The sequence below is a fragment of the Rutidosis leptorrhynchoides genome, chromosome 1, assembly GCF_046630445.1.
Source record: "Rutidosis leptorrhynchoides isolate AG116_Rl617_1_P2 chromosome 1, CSIRO_AGI_Rlap_v1, whole genome shotgun sequence".
Lineage (NCBI taxonomy): Eukaryota > Viridiplantae > Streptophyta > Magnoliopsida > Asterales > Asteraceae > Rutidosis > Rutidosis leptorrhynchoides.
In genome coordinates, this window is record NC_092333.1 from 151,679,372 (window position 1) to 151,702,131 (window position 22,760).

The following is a 22,760-nucleotide window of genomic DNA, read 5'->3' on the forward strand; positions in this document are numbered from 1 at the left end:
CCACGTAACGGGACCTAAGTAGACGGCGCCGTCAATGACGATTTTGTCGGGTCGCTACACAACAGACCAAACACAACAAACAACACCATTGCAACAGCTACACCCGATTTAAATTTGAATAAAGATAAATCTCTACTAGTTTTTTTTAAGGACGTTTCAACACGATCTATCTTTTTTTGTTTTAGATCTTTTTAGAGACCTGGGGTCGATTTACAAATTTTTTTCGAGTTTTTGGACTTTTTTGTAAAATTGAATAACACGAATCACAATACTTCAAATAATAACCAAGATTACAAGATTCAAATCAAAATTCAATCCAGAAACTAATTACAATCAATCTACAGCAACTATCAACTGTATTCTCAAAGATGAAATACAAGAAAAAAACTAACACACAATCAAGCCACAAGATGTGGATTGATTCAAATCACTCAAAGAGGATAAGATTGATGTAATCTGGAGAAGAGAGTAAATGAATTTGAGAGCAAAATATGATCGAGCAATTGTGTTGTTCAAACCCTAATCTGACACCTTCTTCTATTTTATACCAGCGGATATAAACTTTGGCAAGATGGCAGAAATGACCCCTCAACTCTTCAAGTTGGAATAACCAACATAAAATAATGAATAAATTAAACTTATTAAATTACATAGGCTTCTTAAGCTACTGCACTTCCATTCTGCACATCATAACTTGATCAAAACCAAATCTACTGCAACCAGAACAGCTTTAAGATCAACTGCAACACAGCAACTTGAAAACCTGCAAAATATTCTAGAACAAACCGCATATAAGAACAAATTAATATCATAAGTTTCAAAATAAGTTTGTTATAATATATCATATTGAACATTCCCCCTCAAACTTATTTTGAAACAAGTCCAACAATCCCAATTGTTTTACCAATTGTTCATGTTGACTTACACTTAACCCTTTGGTTAAAATGTATGCAAGTTGAACTGCAGATCCCACTTTAATTGTTTGAATGATACCTGTTGCTACCTTTTCTCTTATATAATGAACATCAACTTCAAAATGTTTTGTTCTCTCATGAAAAACAGGATTAGCAACAAGTTGTAGAGCTGAACTATTATCACAAAATAATTTTATAGGTAATTCAACTTTAATGTTCATCTCTGTTAAAAGTTTTTTAATTCAAACAATTTAACAGGCTGTAGAGGTCATGGCCCTATATTCAGCTTCAGCTGAAGACCTTAACACTGTAGCCTGTTTTTTACTTTTCCAAGACACCAAAGAATCACAAAAATATACCAAGTATCCCGTAACAAACTTTCTATTCAGTTTACACTTAGCATAGTCAGAATCACTATAAGCACAAAGACTGAAATTATTACTTTTAACAATGTTAATTCCTTTTCCAGGTGCTCTTTTTAAATATCTCAAGATTCTAAAAGCAAGATTGAAATGAGATTGTAAAGGAGAATGCATATACTGACTTAAAACTTGAACAGAAAAAGGCAATATCAGGTCTTGTAAGTGTGAGATAAATCAATCTTCCCACAAGTTTTTGATATTAAGTGATATTCTTTAATAGTTTATCTTTGATGATTGGTTCACATTCAACATTCATATTTGGTTCAATAGGAGTGCCTATAGGTTTACACCTAAGCATTCCATAATCATTTTGCAATTCCAAACAATACTTTCTTTGATTCATACAAACTCCAGATCCATTTGGTAAAATTTCAAATTCAAGAAAGTATTTTAATCTTCCAAGATCTTTAATCATGAACTTGGTTTTAAGAAAAGTTTTGAATTTTTCAATTTCGGCAAGGTTATTTCCAGTCACAACAATATCATCTACATAAACAAGTAGAGCAATGATTATATCATTTGAAATTTTAATATACAAAGAATAATCACAAGTACTTTGTTTAAAGCCATGCTCAACCAAGGTAGAATTCAACTTTGAATTCCACTGCCTTGGGGCTTGCTTTAATCCATATAAGGATTTAACCAACTTACATACTTTATTATCATTTTTAGAAAAATACCCTTCAGGTAATTTCATATATACCTCTTCATATAAATCTCCATATAAAAAAGCAATAATATCCAATTGAAGAAGATGCCAACTATTTTGAAGTGCAAGTGTAATAATACACCTTACAGTAACATGTTTCACAACAGGTGAAAATATTTCATCATAATCATTCCCTCTTTTTGACTATAACCTTTAGCAACAAGTCTTGCTTTGTATCTCTCAATTTCACTATTTGATTTATATTTAATTCTATAAACCCATTTACTGCCTATTGATTTTCTGTCAGGAGGTAAATCTGTAATAATCCAAGTTTTGTTTCTATTAAGAGCTTCCATTTCTTGATTCATAGCCTCAACCCAATTACTATCTTTTGATGCTTCATAATATGATTTTGGTTCAATGGACTTGTTTAAGTTTGAAGTAAAACATTGATTTTCTTTATTTAAGAAAGGATAATTTACCACCTCTTCAAGCCCATATTTAACTTTTCCTTCAACTACAAAATCATCAAAATTTATTGGAAAAACAGTCTCTCTGAATGACCTCCTTAAGGTTTGAGTATTAGGTTGAGTATTAACATTTTCATTTGAAAGAGAAGTGCCCCGGGAGATAATATGTTATTTGTTTTCTATATTTAAACTCAATTAAATGCCAAGCAATTGTCCGATTTACACATAACTTATTTATTTTAAGTCACACGTGATTTAACTTCTAATTATTTCCCCCGGAAACGAACATATATAGGTATCGGGAAGCTTTCATCCAGAAATGAAAGAACTCAAAGAACGACACAAGAAACAAAAGCACAACTAACAAAAACAAATACATAGCACACCGCCCAATCAAACAAAAACTAACCTAAAACAACCGAAACGAACTAAAAACCAAGGGTTGAGCAAACCAACAAACCTAACCGGAAAACAAAAATCAAACACAATTAGAACATCAAACCAACAAGAGAAAAACAAATGCAAAACTACCAACCAAACCAAAAGCCCAACTAAACAAGCCCAAAGACGAAGTTACCCTTAAGGACTCCATCATCAACACTAGGGATGGCAATGGATCGAATATGGATCGGGTGATGCTGTATCCATATCCATATCCATTTAGTTTTTGTTCATCCATATCCGTATCCATATCCGTTTAATTTCAGTTCATCCATCCATATCCATATTCATCGGATTAAGCAGGTTAATGGATATCCGTTGGATGTTAAAAAAAAGTTATAATATTTCCTAATATGCGATGAAAACAAATACGTGCATAGTTAAAATAAATATAACATGATAAAATTAATATTATAGACAAGAATGTATAATATTTGTCGAAAATATAATACAATTTGTTGAATTTACTATTAAAAGTAGATTATGAAAAATTAAATATGTAATTTGTATGTTTATTTTGTTACATATACATGTTTTATTGTAATATATCATAGTTATTTCGTTATAAAGTTGAAAATAAAATGTAAATCTAACGTTAAATGTATTTTTAATAGTAAATATGTAAGCATAAATCTATATTTATGCATTTGTATATGTATTTCGAGTTTTAATGTATATATTCATGGATGAAATTTTTCATCCATATCCATATTCATATCCATTTAGGTTCATCCATATCCATCAGGAAGCCGGTGGATCGAATGGATATCCATTGGATCGGGTGGCCATTGTCATCCCTAATTCGACACCTTTCATAAACATATCGAACTTTTCCTCGGCTAAGCTAGCTTTCTTACATTTCGAACACGGCTTGAAAAGTTTCCCCGAATATCTTAGCAAAACTAATAGATTCATCAACTCTTGAAGATAACTAAAACTTTTGAGTCACTCGGTCGTGGTTAAGGTTAAGCCAGTGCCTTTCTAACAAATACCCAGTATTTTTTGAATTGAATTCACAAGCATATAGTCACTCTGCTACTCATTCACAAATAAACATGAAATACAGAGCCACCATTTCATCAATTCAAAACATCTTCAATAACACCAATCTGTCTCATAATCATCAACAATATAGAACCATTACTAAAGTCCGATTAAAATGGGTCAAAAACCGATCACTAGACAACATTATCGACATTCATACAGATCTCAAAGCCGCTTGTATACTCAAAGATGCAATCATCAACCGTCCAATCACCACCCAATTTCTCACCGCTAAATCCATCGCCGACACCCAAAAACTCCTCGGAATCACAATCCCAACTCTCCGTTTCATCCGCCGTTACCCCACTCTCTTTGAAGAGTTCCCACACCCTAAATACCCTTCACTCCCCTGTTTTCGTCTTACAAAAATTGCCCAAAATTTACACAAAATCGAAACTAAAATCTACGAAAATCATGAACAAGACATCATTGAAAGGCTCTGTAAAGTGTTGATGATGAGTAAAGATCATCAATTGCCGCTTCAATCGCTTTATCCGTTTAGGTGGGATTTAGGGTTTCCGTACGATTTTGATAAAACCCTAGTTCAAAAGTACCCGGATTTGTTTCGGGTCGTGAAAAATCCAAATGGGTCATCGTCAAGTTTAAAACTTGTGAAATGGGTCGATGAGTATGCTGTTTCTAACCTTCAAAAAATGAATGAAGGTAAGGAATTAAGTTATAAAGGGTTTAGAACAGGGGAGAGTGGATTAGGGTTTCCATTAAGTTTTCCTAGAGGTTATGGTGCACAAAAAAAGGTGAAATCTTGGATGGATGAATTTCAAAAGTTACCCTATATATCACCATATGAAGATTCAAGTAACATTGATCCAGAAAGTGAGTTAATGGAGAAAAGGATTGTTGGTTTGTTACATGAGTTTTTGAGCTTGACTGTTTACAAGAAGACTAAAAGGAATTATTTAAGGAATTTAACGAACGAGTTTAATATGCCGTTTAGGTTTACGCGAATCTTTACAAGGTACCCGGGGATTTTTTACTTGTCGTTGAAGTGTAAGACGACGAGTGTGGCGTTAAAGGAAGGGTATAAGAGAGGGAAGTTGGTGAATGCTTGTCCGATTGCTAAGTATAGAGGTAAGTTTCATCATGTTATGAGGACTGGATTAATTTATAGAAAGAAAGGGTTGGAGATGTTGCCTGAGTTGGATAATTTGGTGGTTGATGATGTGATTGTGAACGATGAGAAAGAGTTTGAATCGGAAGAGGAGGAAGAAGTGACTGAATCGAGTGGTGAATGGGTTGACCATGAGGATGAAGATGATGATGAAGAGTTCGATGATGTCTCTGATCAAGACTAGCTAGTTGAGTTCAGGATTTTTTGTAATTCTAATCATTGTTTTGAAGTTATATATCAAGAACACAAATTGTATTGATGTTTGAAAGAAGGAAATTGGAATCGTTAGACTTTTGTACCGAATGGCTTTTGTTTTTTGGGATTTACTAACCCCAGTAGATTCACCAATCACCACCATATCCCGACATTTGAGCAACAGTTTACAAAATGATACTAAAAGTATATATAGTATATACAAGTTATGTTTGTAATTCTAAGTGATCAATGATCATCATCAACAGCTTTGTTCTTGGATTGTAGTCGCTGCAAATATCATCTCTTTCATGATCAAAACATATATCGAAGGGTTCGTACAACGAAAAGTGGTACATTCTCGTCACGAACACTTAACCAACGGGTTTTAGCCTCATCAATGGTCAAGATATTCCTAGGTATACATGAATAGGTAACAAATTGTTATGCAAAATAGCGCTAACAAATACACTACTAAATGATTGAAAGACTGATACGCGAATTAGATGGTGCAAAATTAAAGTGCAGGTGTCTGTCAAACTTGATCATCAAATCAAACTTGTTTATGATGACTGAAACTGATATCATCCAATAACCAATATTACAAAACAAAATTTGATACAAAATCAATTTTTTTAGCACATTACAACTCTTAATTCCGGCGAAAAATGATATATGCACCGACTCAAATACATGAACCACTACATTCATATAACAATACCAATTGTCTAATCCCAAGCACTAGGTGCACCACCGCCACCATAGCCGCCATATCCACCGCTATTACCACCACCATAGCCACTGTAACCACCACCGCCATATCCGCCGCCACTGTTACCGCCACCATAGCTGCTGTATCCACCACCGCCACCATAAGAATTATCCTTTCTAAAGTCACGACCACCAAACCGTCCCCCTGACCGCTTATTCTTACCTCCACCGTAAGACACTCGATTTGCATAGCGAGTAAGCCATGCAGGTACCTCTTGATTAGCTTCTTGCATCAAATCAGCTAGTGATTTTGCTAGTGAAACATTGTTCTCATTGAAGAAAGCTGTAGCCAATCCCGTCTTGCCAGCTCGTCCTGTTCGTCCTATTCGGTGTACGTAGTCGTCAATGTCGTTAGGAAGGTCAAAGTTGACCACATGAGAAACGTGAGGGATATCGAGACCACGAGCGGCCACATCAGTTGCAACTAGAATTGGCGTTTTACCACTTTTGAAAGATCTTAGTGCTTGTTCCCTTTCCTGCATTCAGTTTCAAAGGACCTTTTTCACATCCAAGTGACGTCGTATAATATTCAATTTTAGTGCATTGTGGTATTACTTTGAACGATATGATCCTTTTTATATGGATTTGACTAACTTATGCCCTAAGGGCATAAATTAAGCTTCATTAAATGCACTTAATTAAGCTTAACATAGAAAATTCCTTGCTAAATTATACAGTTCTGTTTTATAACCCACACACTGTTCATATATAAATGGGTGAAAAAGTGTTTGCGGGTCAACTCAACGTAACCTGGCCTGTATCGACTTATTTCAACTCAAATACGTTTCGACATGCTATAGAAACTTAACATTGTAGTGGATTTTATGGACTATCACACTAATATAGTGCACAGAGTTACATCTAGTCTATACAATGGAGGTGCTCTAAATACATATCAAACTTACCGGCTGTGTTCGATCCCCATGAATCGTAGTAGCAGGGAAACCGTTACTATATAGCCAATACTCCAGTGAATCGGCACCCTTTTTTGTCTCGACAAAAACTAATGTAAGAGCTTGCTGCAAAATAGAGTGATAAAAGATTAATCCATGTGAATATTCATAATCATGTATGATTATACATATGCATAAAAAAGAATTATAAAAGATGTATCGAAATGTGTAGCGGTACCTTGCTTGGCGTATCGTTCTCCTTTTGTGCGTGGAGTAGGTCCATAAGATGACTTCTCTTGTCAACTTCTTGAACGAATTCGACCCGTTGGACAATCAAATCAGTACTTGAACCAACACGACCCACGGTCAAAAATATGTAATTCGAAAGAAAATCAGATGCCAGTCTCTGCACAACAGACAAACTTCCTAAGAACATTAAACAATATGGAAGAGATGACATATAACAAGCTATTATTACAATCATAGGTGAATGCATCACCTATCATTAATACTTTCATATTCGGATCAACTTAATCATTGCAATATATAAGATAGAAAGAGCAACATTCGCAAACTAAAACTAAACATCTTCACAATTCAATTAGTTTTTATTTGAAATGGAGAGAATAAAAACTTTAACTCCTCCAGGTTTGTATTCAAAGTTGATACAGGAATTAAAGCAACAAAAACATTCGTTGTTAAAACAATCACTGGTTTACATTATGTAATAAACAAGGTTGGCAACTCGGAACTCGGGAAGAACTCAGTCGAAAATTTTTGGGGAGTTCTCGGCAACTCGGGAGAACTCAGATGTTGACTTACGTTGACTTTTTAGTTTTTATTAATAATAATATATATGTTCTAATAGACTTTGACTAATTTGCCGAGTTATTGACCGAGTTTCCAAATTTTGACCGAGTTACCGAATTGGCCGAGTGTTTTCACTACTTTTGAGAGTGTTTTCACTCTGGGTGGAGAAATGACTTGTTTTTATTCAAGGATAGAGGAAGGACTGTCTACATCTCACCTCCCCCATACACCACTCATGTGGTATTGGGTTTTGTTGTTGTTGTTGTTGTTACCGAATTGGCAAAGAACTCCCGAGTTGACCGAGAAACTCGACCGTTGACCGGGATAACTGGGTTGTTGACCAAGTTGGGCACCGAGAACTCGGGTGGTGATCTAAACCGTAAACTCCCCGAGAACTCTGCCAAGTTAGCCGAGTTTTACAAAACTGATGATAACAAAGTATCATTCACAGATAACAAGGCCATGTATGTCATTAAAATGATCAAAAACTAAAATAGTTGATCAAGCATTGAGTGGGTATCCGTTGCAAGTTTACATACTTTTAGTGAGTTATTTGTTCATACATGATTTTTTGAGTGTCAGAGAAAATGAAGCAAGAGAGTAAGCTGCCAGTTCTGTAAGTAAAAGATCAGATAAACTGTGCAAACTACCTTCTGCGAACATTAGCTACACATGTATATCAAACTAACATATTAGTTAAAATATGATTAAAAACGAAAAAGGTCCTGCTTGTTCAGGTTACCTAAGAGGCCAGGTATTTTTACTCATATGTATGTGGCCTAACCGGGTTATCCCGTGACCGTTTTCTAACCTTTCTCTGGCCACCATAAAATGTGCTACTAGTGTGGTTTGAACCTGAAACCTTTTGTGAGGAGGTCAACACGCCAACTAGGTTATCTTGTACAATATGATGTAATAATATAGTAAGAGAAACAGCGATACTATGATAAAATGATGATAAAGTGATAACTACAATTTTTACAGTAGTAACAATATGTATTTGTGTAATAAACTGAAATAAAAACATTGAACCAAAACCTGAATTTCTTTAGGAAATGTGGCACTGAACAGCATTGTTTGTCTTTGACCTGGTGGGGGCATGTCTGTTTGTTCAACTATTTTTCTGATTTGAGGCTCAAATCCCATATCGAGCATCCGATCAGCCTCATCAAGAGCTAGATACCTTATCATTTGTAATGACACTTTTGCCCTTTCTAGTAAATCAACCAACCTTCCTGGAGTGGCCACAAGAATATCAACTCCTCTCTCGAGCTCTCTTAACTAGCCATGCATAACATGCAAAACAACACCAGTAACATATTTTAATGATCAATGATAGAAGCCGTAGCAAAAATTCAAGAAGAAATCTATGTTGTTCAATGGATTACAAAAATATACACACAAGTATTATAAGTAGCGAAAATAAGAACGAATATTTATGTAAAAAGCAAAGCTTTTTCTATGTGGAGGTCTATCTCTCGAATGTAAGTGTCAGTAAACGCCTCATTATTAATATTTATTCTAAATTCTAATATATTATGTTCTTATTTTAATATTCTATCGCTCGTGAATACTTTTTATCTTCTATATGGGTCCTATCAGACCACATGCAATGTTGCAGTGACAAGAACTAGACTTATAAATTATAACAAGCACGATAATTGGAGACCGCATCTCATAAAGGCCCATAAACTAAAATCACATTATAGAGAAAATGCTCATATAGATAATATAAATACATATATGCCCAGTCTAGTCAAACATTTAGGTCAATCATCTGCTGTACGAAGTTTATAATTACATTTTATAATGTTCAAATATCAACAAAAACTAACATTTAATCAATGAGCATAAACATCCATCAATTAATTGTATATCAGTTTCAGCTCCAGTTACCTGTTGATTTATCGGCGTTCCTCCATATACAACCACCACCTTAACACCTGTCTGATAAGAAAACTTTCGTGCCTCCTCGTGTATCTGCATGTAACGCAAATATAAATACACACCAGCTGAAGGAATAGTTTAAAGTATATAAAAATAAAGATCATCTACAAATTTATTCATAATGAGAAACCTGAGAGGAAAGTTCCCTTGTAGGCGATATAATCAAAGCAAGTGGAAATACAGTCCTGGTACCACGTGGTCTCTGCCCAAATTGCCCCCTCAAAATACCACTTATTATAGGAAAACAAAACGCTGCTGTTTTCCCCGACCCGGTCTGTGCACATGCCATTAAATCACGTCCAGCAAGTGAAATTGGAATCGTATAACGTTGTACAGGTGTCGGTTTCACATATTTGCACCTTCTAATATTAAGATTTAAAGCATCCCCTAAATCTATATCCGCAAATGTATTAACTGGAGGTGGCACATTATCCCCACTAGTTTCCACTGGAATATCTTCATAAGCATCAAAATTAATCCCACCACTTTCTTGCTCAGATGTAATCTCCTCATTGGTATCAATAATATCATTACCAAATGGATTAACCTCAACATCTCTACCGCCCCAACCGCCGCCTCTATTTCCCCAACCGCCGCCACCGCGGCCGCCAGTACCATAAGCGGGCCTACCATTTTCATACCTAGGACTAGGAGCAGTACCCCATCGTGACCCACTCGTTTGTCCACTATATCCTGCCTTATCGGGTGGTGCCCCACCATGTGATATACCTGAGCCGCCTACTGGACCAGACGCAGGTGGCGGTGGCCTATTACGAAGATGAGGTGGCACATAAGCGGGTTTACCAGAAGCTCTGGCAGCCCCACCCACCTCGTTACTGTCAGCGCCCGTAGCTGCATTATCAACACTGTCTGCCCATGAAGTGCTCATGACTTGATTAATATCTCAGAAAACACCGAACCACAATACAATCCTATTAATCAAGGCAATAAATAATGTTGATTCCAGAGAGCTTCAAAAAGGGAATGAATCAAGGAAATATAACCTTCAAAGCACGGATAAATCCGTGTGAACATAAATAGAATCTCAAACTTATATACAAAAAAAATATGTAAATATAGGGTAATGATCCTGTAATAACTCCTTATAATGAAAATGGTAGGTAACACTTCATTTTGACACATACAGTCAACAAAATCACTATATTCACAATCAAACTATTCAAAAACGTATATAAGTCGAAAGAGCTATAGATGAATAATTCCAGTATTCCACGCTCTGCATCTGCAATTGTGAATCTACCTTTTTTACGAATATCTAAAAAATGTGCATCCATGATTCAACATAAATATTTCAGATGTATAATAAATGTAAATATAGTGATTCAGTGACAGTCATCTATATGTATCTATATCATGTGCTCTTAAATCATGCAGATAGATAAGATATCAATCAGCAAAATTGTTAAAAGTAACTAACGCAATATAGTATATAAAAAAAGCTACAGCTACACGAACATCTAGGAGAGTATAATCGATCGATTGAAAAAAAATTAAATGTTAATGCACTAAATATTAGAGATATATGAAGGAACCTGAAATAGTGAAATTGAATTTGAATTGGAGAGTGAGTGTATGAAATTGCGGATCGAAGAAAAGTAGAAATTGAGTTGAAATAAGAAACCCTAAATAAAAGGGTAAGAAAGGTGAGCTATATTTATATCTCAGAGATAAAAGAGAATTTAGACAGTGATGAGAAAATATCGGATTGACGAGGGGTGTGGGATTCGATACTGCTTACTTGGCTTTAGGAAGTAATAATATTAATTTAATTTAATATTAATATTAATATTCATATTAATATTAATAATATATTAACTAGAAAATTATCAGCCCGCGCGATGCGGCGGGGTTTTTTGAATTGCGTATTCATATTTAACGTAGCATTATGTATTTACAGATTTAAAAATGCGTTGCTACAGGTATGTTTGGAAACACGTGGTTAATACACAGTATTCCTAATGGACTTCGCGTTTTTAACGCCAGAAAAAATACATAAATAAAGGAACAGATCCATCGATATGACGTGATTAGTTTAGGTTGTTTATTATATGTGTACTGTTATATTTCAGTAGGCTTATAACTACCTTTAGTGGCCTGGTTCAATATATTCAAATTGAAAGAACCAATAAAAGAGAGATGTGTTGTAGAAGATATAGGAGAGAAAGAGGTTGAAGAGAGGTGTGATGTATTTAATGTATATGTGTGTTTTTGTAACTTACATTATGCACATATATATAGTACAAATTTTACTATCCATATTTGACTAATTACCATCCATATTTAACTACTAAATTTACAACACTCCCCCTTGGATGGTAATTTTTTTTAAAGAGCAATTAATACTGCCTCGTTAAAAACCTTGCTAAAGAAAACTCAGTGGGATAAAACTTTAGCTAAGGGAAAAAGAGTGCAGCATAGAGTTGACTCCCCCTCAAGTAGACAACGCTGAGTCGTCACATCTTTTGAACTTGCCTCATGCCAATATTGTGAAAGTATGTTTTGAAAACAACGATTGACAGTGCTTTGGTATAAAGATCAGCAGAGTTGTTGATTGAACGTATCTCATTTTAATCTGGTTGTCTTTTACGAGATCTTGAGTATATGAGATGAATCTGAGGTTTTCATCTGAAACTGTATCATCTAAATCTTTTATGTACAAGTTTGACCCTTGTGATTTGTCTACAGTCTCCTTCATGGTTTGCTCAAACTGTTGTTTCAATTCCTATTCCCTTTCAGTCTTTTTCTGAGCCTTACCAATATACCATTCTTTTCCATCAAACTTATTGAAATGTCCCGTTCTTATTGATTAAAAACGTTCCATATTAATTGATTTCGTTGCGAGGTTTTGACCTCTATATGAGACGTTTTTCAAAGACTGCATTCATTTTAAAACAAACCATAACCTTTATTTCATCAATAAAGGTTTAAAAAGCTTTACGTAGATTATCAAATAATGATAATCTAAAATATCCTGTTTACACACGACCATTACATAATGGTTTACAATACAAATATGTTACAACAAAATAAGTTTCTTGAATGCAGTTTTTACACAATATCATACAAGCATGGACTCCAAATCTTGTCCTTATTTTAGTATGCAACAGCGGAAGCTCTTAATAATCACCTGAGAATAAACATGCTTAAAACGTCAACAAAAATGTTGGTGAGTTATAGGTTTAACCTATATATATCAAATCATAATAATAGACCACAAGATTTCATATTTCAATACACATCCCATACATAGAGATAAAAATCATTCATATGGTGAACACCTGGTAACCGACATTAACAAGATGCATATATAAGAATATCCCCATCATTCCGGGACACCCTTCGGATATGATATAAATTTCGAAGTACTAAAACATCCGGTACTTTGGATGGGGTTTGTTAGGCCCAATAGATCTATCTTTAGGATTCGCGTCAATTAGGGTGTCTGTTCCCTAATTCTTAGATTACCAGACTTAATAAAAAGGGGCATATTCGATTTCGATAATTCAACCATAGAATGTAGTTTCACGTACTTGTGTCTATTTTGTAAATCATTTATAAAACCTGCATGTATTCTCATCCCAAAAATATTAGATTTTAAAAGTGGGACTATAACTCACTTTCACAGATTTTTTTACTTCGTCGGGAAGTAAGACTTGGCCACTGGTTGATTCACGAACCTATAACAATATATACATATATATCAAAGTATGTTCAAAATATATTTACAACACTTTTAATATATTTTGATGTTTTACGTTTATTAAGTCAGCTGTCCTCGTTAGTAACCTACAACTAGTTGTCCACAGTTAGATGTACAGAAATAAATCGATAAATATTATCTTGAATCAATCCACGACCCAGTGTATACGTATCTCAGTATTGATCACAACTCAAACTATATATATTTTGGAATCAACCTCAACCCTGTATAGCTAACTCCAACATTCACATATAGAGTGTCTATGGTTGTTCCGAAATATATATAGATGTGTCGACATGATAGGTCGAAACATTGTATACGTGTCTATGGTATCTCAAGATTACATAATATACAATACAAGTTGATTAAGTTATGGTTGGAATAGATTTGTTACCAATTTTCACGTAGCTAAAATGAGAAAAATTATCCAATCTTGTTTTACCCATAACTTCTTCATTTTAAATCCGTTTTGAGTGAATCAAATTGCTATGGTTTCATATTGAACTCTATTTTATGAATCTAAATAGAAAAAGTATAGGTTTATAGTCGGAAAAATAAGTTACAAGTCGTTTTTGTAAAGGTAGTCATTTCAGTCGAAAGAACGACGTCTAGATGACCATTTTAGAAAACATACTTCCACTTTGAGTTTACCCATAATTTTTGGATATAGTTTCATGTTCATAATAAAAATCATTTTCTCAGAATAACAACTTTTAAATCAAAGTTTATCATAGTTTTTAATTAACTAACCCAAAACAGCCCGCGGTGTTACTACGACGGCGTAAATCCGGTTTTACGGTGTTTTTCGTGTTTCCAGGTTTTAAATCATTAAGTTAGCATATCATATAGATATAGAACATGTGTTTAGTTGATTTTAAAAGTCAAGTTAGAAGGATTAACTTTTGTTTGTGAACAAGTTTAGAATTAACTAAACTATGTTCTAGTGATTACAAGTTTAAACCTTCGAATAAGATAGCTTTATATGTATGAATCGAATGATGTTATGAACATCATTACTACCTTAAGTTCCTTGGATGAACCTACTGGAAAAGAGAAAAATGGATCTAGCTTCAATGGATCCTTGGATGGCTTAAAGTTCTTGAAGCAAAATCATGACACGAAAACAAGTTCAAGTAAGATCATCACTTGAAATAAGATTGTTATAGTTATAGAAATTGAACCAAAGTTTGAATATGATTATTACCTTGTATTAGAATGATAACCTACTGTAAGAAACAAAGATTTCTTGAGGTTGGATGATCACCTTACAAGATTGGAAGTGAGCTAGCAAACTTGAAAGTATTCTTGATTTAATGAAACTAGAACTTTTGGAATTTATGAAGAACACTTAGAACTTGAAGATAGAACTTGAGAGAGATCAATTAGATGAAGAAAATTGAAGAATGAAAGTGTTTGTAGGTGTTTTTGGTCGTTGGTGTATGGATTAGATATAAAGGATATGTAATTTTGTTTTCATGTAAATAAGTCATGAATGATTACTCATATTTTTGTAATCTTATGAGATATTTCATGCTAGTTGCCAAATGATGGTTCCCACATGTGTTAGGTGACTCACATGGGCTGATAATAGCTGATCATTGGAGTGTATATACCAATAGTACATACATCTAAAAGCTGTGTATTGTACGAGTACGAATACGGGTGCATACGAGTAGAATTGTTGATGAAACTGAACGAGGATGTAATTGTAAGCATTTTTGTTAAGTAGAAGTATTTTGATAAGTGTATTGAAGTCTTTCAAAAGTGTATAAATACATATTAAAACACTACATGTATATACATTTTAACTGAGTCGTTAAGTCATCGTTAGTCGTTACATGTAAGTGTTGTTTTGAAACCTTTAGGTTAACGATCTTGTTAAATGTTGTTAACCCAATGTTTATAATATCAAATGAGATTTTAAATTATTATATTATCATGATATTATTATGTATGAATATCTCTTAATATGATATATATACATTAAATGTCTTTACAACGATAATCGTTACATATATGTCTCGTTTAAAAATCATTAAGTTAGTAGTCTTGTTTTTACATATGTAGTTCATTGTTAATATACTTAATGATATGTTTACTTATCATAGTATCATGTTAACTATATATATATCCATATATATGTCATCATATAGTTTTTACAAGTATCATGTTAACCTTTTCTTATTAGTTTTTGTGCCTTCAAATTACTAATAAGATGTAGCTTCGTGTTGCCCTTTTCTCCGTACACCATTAAGGGTTTTCCTTTTTCTCGTATAATGCGAATTGCATTTTTGTAACAAACGATCTCCGCTTTCACTTCTTTCAACCAGTCCATACCGATTATCACATCAAAACTCCCTAACTCTACTGGTATCAAATCAATCTTAAATGTTTCGCTAACCAGTTTAATTTCTCGATTCCGACATATATTATCTGCTGAAATTAATTTACCATTTGCTAATTCGAGTAAAAATTTACTATCCAAAGGCGTCAATGGACAACTTAATTTAGCACAAAAATCTCTACTCATATAGCTTCTATCCGCACCCGAATCAAATAAAACGTAAGCAGATTTATTGTCAATAAGAAACGTACCCGTAACAAGCTCCGGGTCTTCCTGTGCCTCTACCGCATTAATATTGAAAACTCTTCCACGGCCTTGTCCATTCGTGTTCTCCTGGTTTGGGCAATTTCTAATAATGTGGCCTGGTTTTCCACATTTATAACAAACTACATTGGCATAACTTGCTCCGACACTACTTGCTCCGCCATTACTCGTTCCGACACCATTTGTTCCTTTCATTCTATTAACCCCTGGTCCGTAGACCTCACACTTCGCCGCGCTATGACCATTTCTTTTACACTTGTTGCAAAATTTGGTGCAGAACCCCGAGTGATTCTTTTCACACCTTTGGCATAGCTGCTTCTGATTGTTGTTGTTGTTGTTGTTGCGGTTATTATTGTTGTTGGGATGATTGTTGTAGTTGCTGTTGTTGTTGTTGTTGTTGTTGGGCCATTTGTTGTAGTTGCGATTGATGTTGCGATTGTTGGGATAATTGTTGCGATTATTGTTGTAATTGCTGTTGTTGTTGTATTGGTGATTCTTATCACCGTTTTCCTCCCACTTTCTTTTGACTTGCTTCACATTGGCCTCTTCAGCAGTCTGTTCTTTAATTCTTTCTTCAATCTGGTTCACTAGTTTGTGAGCCATTCTACATGCCTGTTGTATGGAGGCGGGCTCGTGTGAACTTATATCTTCTTGGATTCTTTCCGGTAATCCCTTCACAAATGCGTCGATCTTCTCTTCCTCATCTTCGAATGCTCCCGGACACAATAGGCACAATTCTGTGAATCGTCTTTCGTACGTGGTAATATCAAATCCTTGGGTTCGTAACCCTCTAAGTTCTGTCTTGAGCTTATTGACCTCGGTTCTGGGACGGTACTTCTCGTTCATCAAGTGCTTGAATGCTGACCACGGTAGTGCGTACGCATCATCTTGTCCCACTTGCTCTAGATAGGTATTCCACCATGTTAACGCAGAACCTGTGAAGGTATGCGTAGCGTACTTCACTTTGTCCTCTTCAGTACACTTACTTATGGCAAACACCGATTCAACCTTCTCGGTCCACCGTTTCAATCCGATCGGTCCTTCGGTTCCATCAAATTCCAAAGGTTTGCAGGCAGTGAATTCTTTGTAGGTGCATCCTACACGATTTCCTGTACTGCTAGATCCAAGGTTATTGTTGGTATGTAGCGCAGCCTGTACTGCGGCTATGTTTGAAGCTAGAAAAGTACGGAATTCCTCTTCATTCATATTCACGGTGTGTCGAGTAGTCGGTGCCATTTCCTTCAAAATAGTTAAATGGAACAAGTTAATCATACAGAATATTAAGAGTAGTTAATAGTATTTCGTAGCATAATATGAACTCATTTATAAAAGCTTTTTCTTCATATTAGCGTTTTATAAGTTTAAATTCGGGTAGTACCTACCCGTTAAGTTCATACTTAGTAGCTAATATACAATTCAACTACTACAATTCTATATGAAAAACTGATTATAATAATATTTCGCGTTCAAACTTTTATACAATATTTTACAAACTTACAATACCGCTTATTTTACATAAAGCATGAAATATAGCACACAATAACTTTGATACAAGATAGTTGTGAAGATAATTCTAGCTAGTACACAAGTCGTTCAGCAAAGGCAATAAAGACACGTAATTCATACGTCCAGAAACAAGTCATGCATTCTGGTTTTACTAGGAGTACTTCCCATCCTTGGTCTTGTGCAACATAACCGTTATGGCCGTTGATAAGACAGCGTGTTGTAACGTCGTCAAAGGGACGAGGGTTACATAATGTCCAACAGTCCCGTAACAATCTAAAAACCTCATTTCTTACCCCAATTACCGACTCCGTCACTTGTGGAAACGTTTTGTTTAATAGTTGTAGCCCGATGTTCTTGTTCTCACTTTGGTGTGAAGTGAACATTACTAATCCGTAAGCATAACATGCTTCTTTATGTTGCATGTTAGCCGCTTTTTCTAAATCACGAAGTCCAATATTCGGATATATTGAGTCAAAATAATTTCTTAACCCGTTGCGTAAAATAGCATTTGGGTTCCCCGCAATATATGCGTCAAAGTAAAACACATCGTAACTTATGGGTTTCCCAATGTGATATCCCCCATCTTTCAAACGAAAGTCTCTTATAAACTAAGACATTCTTGGAACGTTCTTCGAATGTCTTACAAACTAATCTCGCCTTAAATAGTTGTGCCGAGGAATTCTGACCGACTCTAGACAAGATTTCATCAATCATGTCTCCGGGTAGGTCTCTTAAAATATTGGGTTGTCTATCCATTTTGTGTTTTTAAACTGTAAAATAGACAAGAGTTAGATTCATAAAAAAAATACTTATTAATACAAGCAATTTTTACATATATCATAAAGCATAAGCACACTATATTACATATATTACACCACACGAATACAACTATCTTATTCCGACTCGCTCGTTTCTTCTTCTTCGGTTTTGGTTCGTTTTGTCAAGTTTCTAGGGATATATGATGTTCCCCTAATACTAACTGTCATTTTCCACAACGGTTTAGAAAAACCTGGTGGTTGAGAGGTTTCCGGATCATTGTTACAACTTAAGGACTTCGGGGGTTGACGATACATATAAAGTTCATCGGGATTGGAATTAGATTTCTCTATTTTTATGCCCTTTCCCTTATTATTTTCTTTTGCCTTTTTAAATTCAGTTGGGGTAATTTCTATAACATCATCGGAATTCTCGTCGGAATCCGATTCATCGGAGAATTTGTAATCCTCCCAATATTTTGCTTCCTTGGCGGAAACACCATTGACCATAATTAACCTTGGTCGGTTGGTTGAGGATTTTCTTTTACTTAACCATTTTATTATTTCCCCCACTGGTTCTACTTCTTCATCCAGTTCCGATTCTTCTTCCGGTTCCGATTCTTCTTCCGGTTCCGACTCTTCTTCCGGTTCCTCTTCGGGAACTTGTGAATCAGTCCACGAATCATTCCAATTTACATTTGACTCTTCATTATTATTAGGTGAGTCAATGGGACTTGTTCTAGAGGTAGACATCTATCACATAATATCAAACGCGTTAAGAGATTAATATATCACATAATATTCACATGTTAAAAATATATAGTTTCCAACAAAATTTGTTAAGCAATCATTTTTAAAGAAAACACGGTCGAAGTCCAGACTCACTAATGCATCCTAACAAACTCGATAAGACACACTAATGCAAATTTTCTGGTTCTCTAAGACCAACGCTCTGATACCAACTGAAATGTCCCGTTCTTATTGATTAAAAACGTTCCATATTAATTGATTTCGTTGCGAGGTTTTGACCTCTATATGAGACGTTTTTCAAAGACTGCATTCATTTTAAAACAAACCATAACCTTTATTTCATCAATAAAGGTTTAAAAAGCTTTACGTAGATTATCAAATAATGATAATCTAAAATATCCTGTTTACACACGACCATTACATAATGGTTTACAATACAAATATGTTACAACAAAATAAGTTTCTTGAATGCAGTTTTTACACAATATCATACAAGCATGGACTCCAAATCTTGTCCTTATTTTAGTATGCAACAGCGGAAGCTCTTAATAATCACCTGAGAATAAACATGCTTAAAACGTCAACAAAAATGTTGGTGAGTTATAGGTTTAACCTATATATATCAAATCATAATAATAGACCACAAGATTTCATATTTCAATACACATCCCATACATAGAGATAAAAATCATTCATATGGTGAACACCTGGTAACCGACATTAACAAGATGCATATATAAGAATATCCCCATCATTCCGGGACACCCTTCGGATATGATATAAATTTCGAAGTACTAAAACATCCGGTACTTTGGATGGGGTTTGTTAGGCCCAATAGATCTATCTTTAGGATTCGCGTCAATTAGGGTGTCTGTTCCCTAATTCTTAGATTACCAGACTTAATAAAAAGGGGCATATTCGATTTCGATAATTCAACCATAGAATGTAGTTTCACGTACTTGTGTCTATTTTGTAAATCATTTATAAAACCTGCATGTATTCTCATCCCAAAAATATTAGATTTTAAAAGTGGGACTATAACTCACTTTCACAGATTTTTTTACTTCGTCGGGAAGTAAGACTTGGCCACTGGTTGATTCACGAACCTATAACAATATATACATATATATCAAAGTATGTTCAAAATATATTTACAACACTTTTAATATATTTTGATGTTTTACGTTTATTAAGTCAGTTGTCCTCGTTAGTAACCTACAACTAGTTGTCCACAGTTAGATGTACAGAAATAAATCGATAAATATTATCTTGAATCAATCCACGACCCAGTGTATACGTATCTCAGTATTGATCACAACTCAAACTATATATATTTTGGAATCAACCTCAACCCTGTATAGCTAACTCCAACATTCACATATAGAGTGTCTATGGTTGTTCCGAAATATATATAGATGTGTCGACATGATAGGTCGAAACATTGTATACGTGTCTATGGTATCTCAAGATTACATAATATACAATACAAGTTGATTAAGTTATGGTTGGAATAGATTTGTTACCAATTTTCACGTAGCTAAAATGAGAAAAATTATCCAATCTTGTTTTACCCATAACTTCTTCATTTTAAATCCGTTTTGAGTGAATCAAATTGCTATGGTTTCATATTGAACTCTATTTTATGAATCTAAATAGAAAAAGTATAGGTTTATAGTCGGAAAAATAAGTTACAAGTCGTTTTTGTAAAGGTAGTCATTTCAGTCGAAAGAACGACGTCTAGATGACCATTTTAGAAAACATACTTCCACTTTGAGTTTACCCATAATTTTTGGATATAGTTTCATGTTCATAATAAAAATCATTTTCTCAGAATAACAACTTTTAAATCAAAGTTTATCATAGTTTTTAATTAACTAACCCAAAACAGCCCGCGGTGTTACTACGACGGCGTAAATCCGGTTTTACGGTGTTTTTCGTGTTTCCAGGTTTTAAATCATTAAGTTAGCATATCATATAGATATAGAACATGTGTTTAGTTGATTTTAAAAGTCAAGTTAGAAGGATTAACTTTTGTTTGTGAACAAGTTTAGAATTAACTAAACTATGTTCTAGTGATTACAAGTTTAAACCTTCGAATAAGATAGCTTTATATGTATGAATCGAATGATGTTATGAACATCATTACTACCTTAAGTTCCTTGGATGAACCTACTGGAAAAGAGAAAAATGGATCTAGCTTCAATGGATCCTTGGATGGCTTAAAGTTCTTGAAGCAAAATCATGACACGAAAACAAGTTCAAGTAAGATCATCACTTGAAATAAGATTGTTATAGTTATAGAAATTGAACCAAAGTTTGAATATGATTATTACCTTGTATTAGAATGATAACCTACTGTAAGAAACAAAGATTTCTTGAGGTTGGATGATCACCTTACAAGATTGGAAGTGAGCTAGCAAACTTGAAAGTATTCTTGATTTAATGAAACTAGAACTTTTGGAATTTATGAAGAACACTTAGAACTTGAAGATAGAACTTGAGAGAGATCAATTAGATGAAGAAAATTGAAGAATGAAAGTGTTTGTAGGTGTTTTTGGTCGTTGGTGTATGGATTAGATATAAAGGATATGTAATTTTGTTTTCATGTAAATAAGTCATGAATGATTACTCATATTTTTGTAATCTTATGAGATATTTCATGCTAGTTGCCAAATGATGGTTCCCACATGTGTTAGGTGACTCACATGGGCTGATAATAGCTGATCATTGGAGTGTATATACCAATAGTACATACATCTAAAAGCTGTGTATTGTACGAGTACGAATACGGGTGCATACGAGTAGAATTGTTGATGAAACTGAACGAGGATGTAATTGTAAGCATTTTTGTTAAGTAGAAGTATTTTGATAAGTGTATTGAAGTCTTTCAAAAGTGTATAAATACATATTAAAACACTACATGTATATACATTTTAACTGAGTCGTTAAGTCATCGTTAGTCGTTACATGTAAGTGTTGTTTTGAAACCTTTAGGTTAACGATCTTGTTAAATGTTGTTAACCCAATGTTTATAATATCAAATGAGATTTTAAATTATTATATTATCATGATATTATTATGTATGAATATCTCTTAATATGATATATATACATTAAATGTCTTTACAACGATAATCGTTACATATATGTCTCGTTTAAAAATCATTAAGTTAGTAGTCTTGTTTTTACATATGTAGTTCATTGTTAATATACTTAATGATATGTTTACTTATCATAGTATCATGTTAACTATATATATATCCATATATATGTCATCATATAGTTTTTACAAGTTTTAACGTTCGTGAATCACCGGTCAACTTGGGTGGTCAATTGTCTATATGAAACATATTTCAATTAATCAAGTCTTAACAAGTTTGATTGTTTAACATGTTGGAAACATTTAATCATGTAAATATCAATCTCAATTAATATATATAAACATGGAAAAGTTCGGGTCACTACACTTATGACCGTTAAGACCGTTTATAGCTTTAGCGCCTCGTCAGCATTTATGTTTTGTTCTGTCATTTTTGATACTCTTCTTTCATTTGTACTATGTAAGCTGTATTATCTTCATAGATAGTTGTTGGGCTTTTATAGCGTTCTAGTCCACAAGAATCAATAATGATTTGTATCATTGATCTTAACTAAAATCATTCCCGAGTAGCTTCATGTAATGTAATCACTTCGGCATGATTTGATGATGTTGCAACAAGTGTTTGTTTTGAGAACGTCA

At 34.1% G+C, this 22,760-nt stretch overlaps 3 protein-coding genes across 3 annotated transcripts; 1 reads left to right on the forward strand and 2 right to left on the reverse strand.

Moving 5' to 3' along the window:
- Positions 1-687: 687 nt before the first annotated feature.
- LOC139890266 (uncharacterized mitochondrial protein AtMg00810-like) lies at positions 688-2,341 on the reverse strand. Its single transcript, XM_071873162.1, has 5 exons — positions 2,197-2,341; positions 1,580-1,822; positions 1,171-1,464; positions 879-1,083; positions 688-763 (listed from the first exon to the last, which is right to left on the reverse strand). Exons 1-5 carry the CDS (start codon positions 2,339-2,341, stop codon positions 688-690), a joined length of 963 nt encoding a protein of 320 aa, XP_071729263.1.
- A 1,610-nt stretch (positions 2,342-3,951) lies between these two features.
- Positions 3,952-5,253, forward strand: LOC139866249 (protein WHAT'S THIS FACTOR 9, mitochondrial-like). The gene has a single exon (XM_071854436.1). It carries the CDS (start codon positions 3,952-3,954, stop codon positions 5,251-5,253), a length of 1,302 nt encoding a protein of 433 aa, XP_071710537.1.
- Positions 5,254-5,814: 561 nt separating this feature from the next.
- Positions 5,815-11,372, reverse strand: LOC139866257 (DEAD-box ATP-dependent RNA helicase 11-like). The gene is made up of 7 exons (XM_071854444.1): positions 11,236-11,372; positions 9,813-10,614; positions 9,632-9,715; positions 8,774-9,016; positions 7,164-7,331; positions 6,938-7,051; positions 5,815-6,508 (listed from the first exon to the last, which is right to left on the reverse strand). Exons 2-7 carry the CDS (start codon positions 10,569-10,571, stop codon positions 5,990-5,992), a joined length of 1,887 nt encoding a protein of 628 aa, XP_071710545.1. The 5' UTR covers positions 10,572-10,614; positions 11,236-11,372; the 3' UTR covers positions 5,815-5,989.
- Positions 11,373-22,760: the final 11,388 nt, after the last annotated feature.

Bases quoted from the DNA above. Each gene is read 5' to 3' on its own strand.
- LOC139890266 (XM_071873162.1), bottom strand. From the start codon at position 2,341: ATGGAAGCTCTTAATAGAAACAAAACTTGGATTATTACAGATTTACCT. The intron at 1,465-1,579 runs GTGAACCAATCA...TTTCTGTTCAAG, and splicing joins ACCAAATATGAATGTTGAAT to TTTTAAGTCAGTATATGCAT. The intron at 1,084-1,170 runs GTTAAATTGTTT...ATAATAGTTCAG, and splicing joins GGCCATGACCTCTACAGCCT to CTCTACAACTTGTTGCTAAT.
- LOC139866249 (XM_071854436.1), top strand. From the start codon at position 3,952: ATGAAATACAGAGCCACCATTTCATCAATTCAAAACATCTTCAATAAC.
- LOC139866257 (XM_071854444.1), bottom strand. From the start codon at position 10,571: ATGAGCACTTCATGGGCAGACAGTGTTGATAATGCAGCTACGGGCGCT. The intron at 9,716-9,812 runs GTTTCTCATTAT...CGTTACATGCAG, and splicing joins CAAGGGAACTTTCCTCTCAG to ATACACGAGGAGGCACGAAA. The intron at 7,052-7,163 runs GTACCGCTACAC...TCTATTTTGCAG, and splicing joins AGAACGATACGCCAAGCAAG to CAAGCTCTTACATTAGTTTT.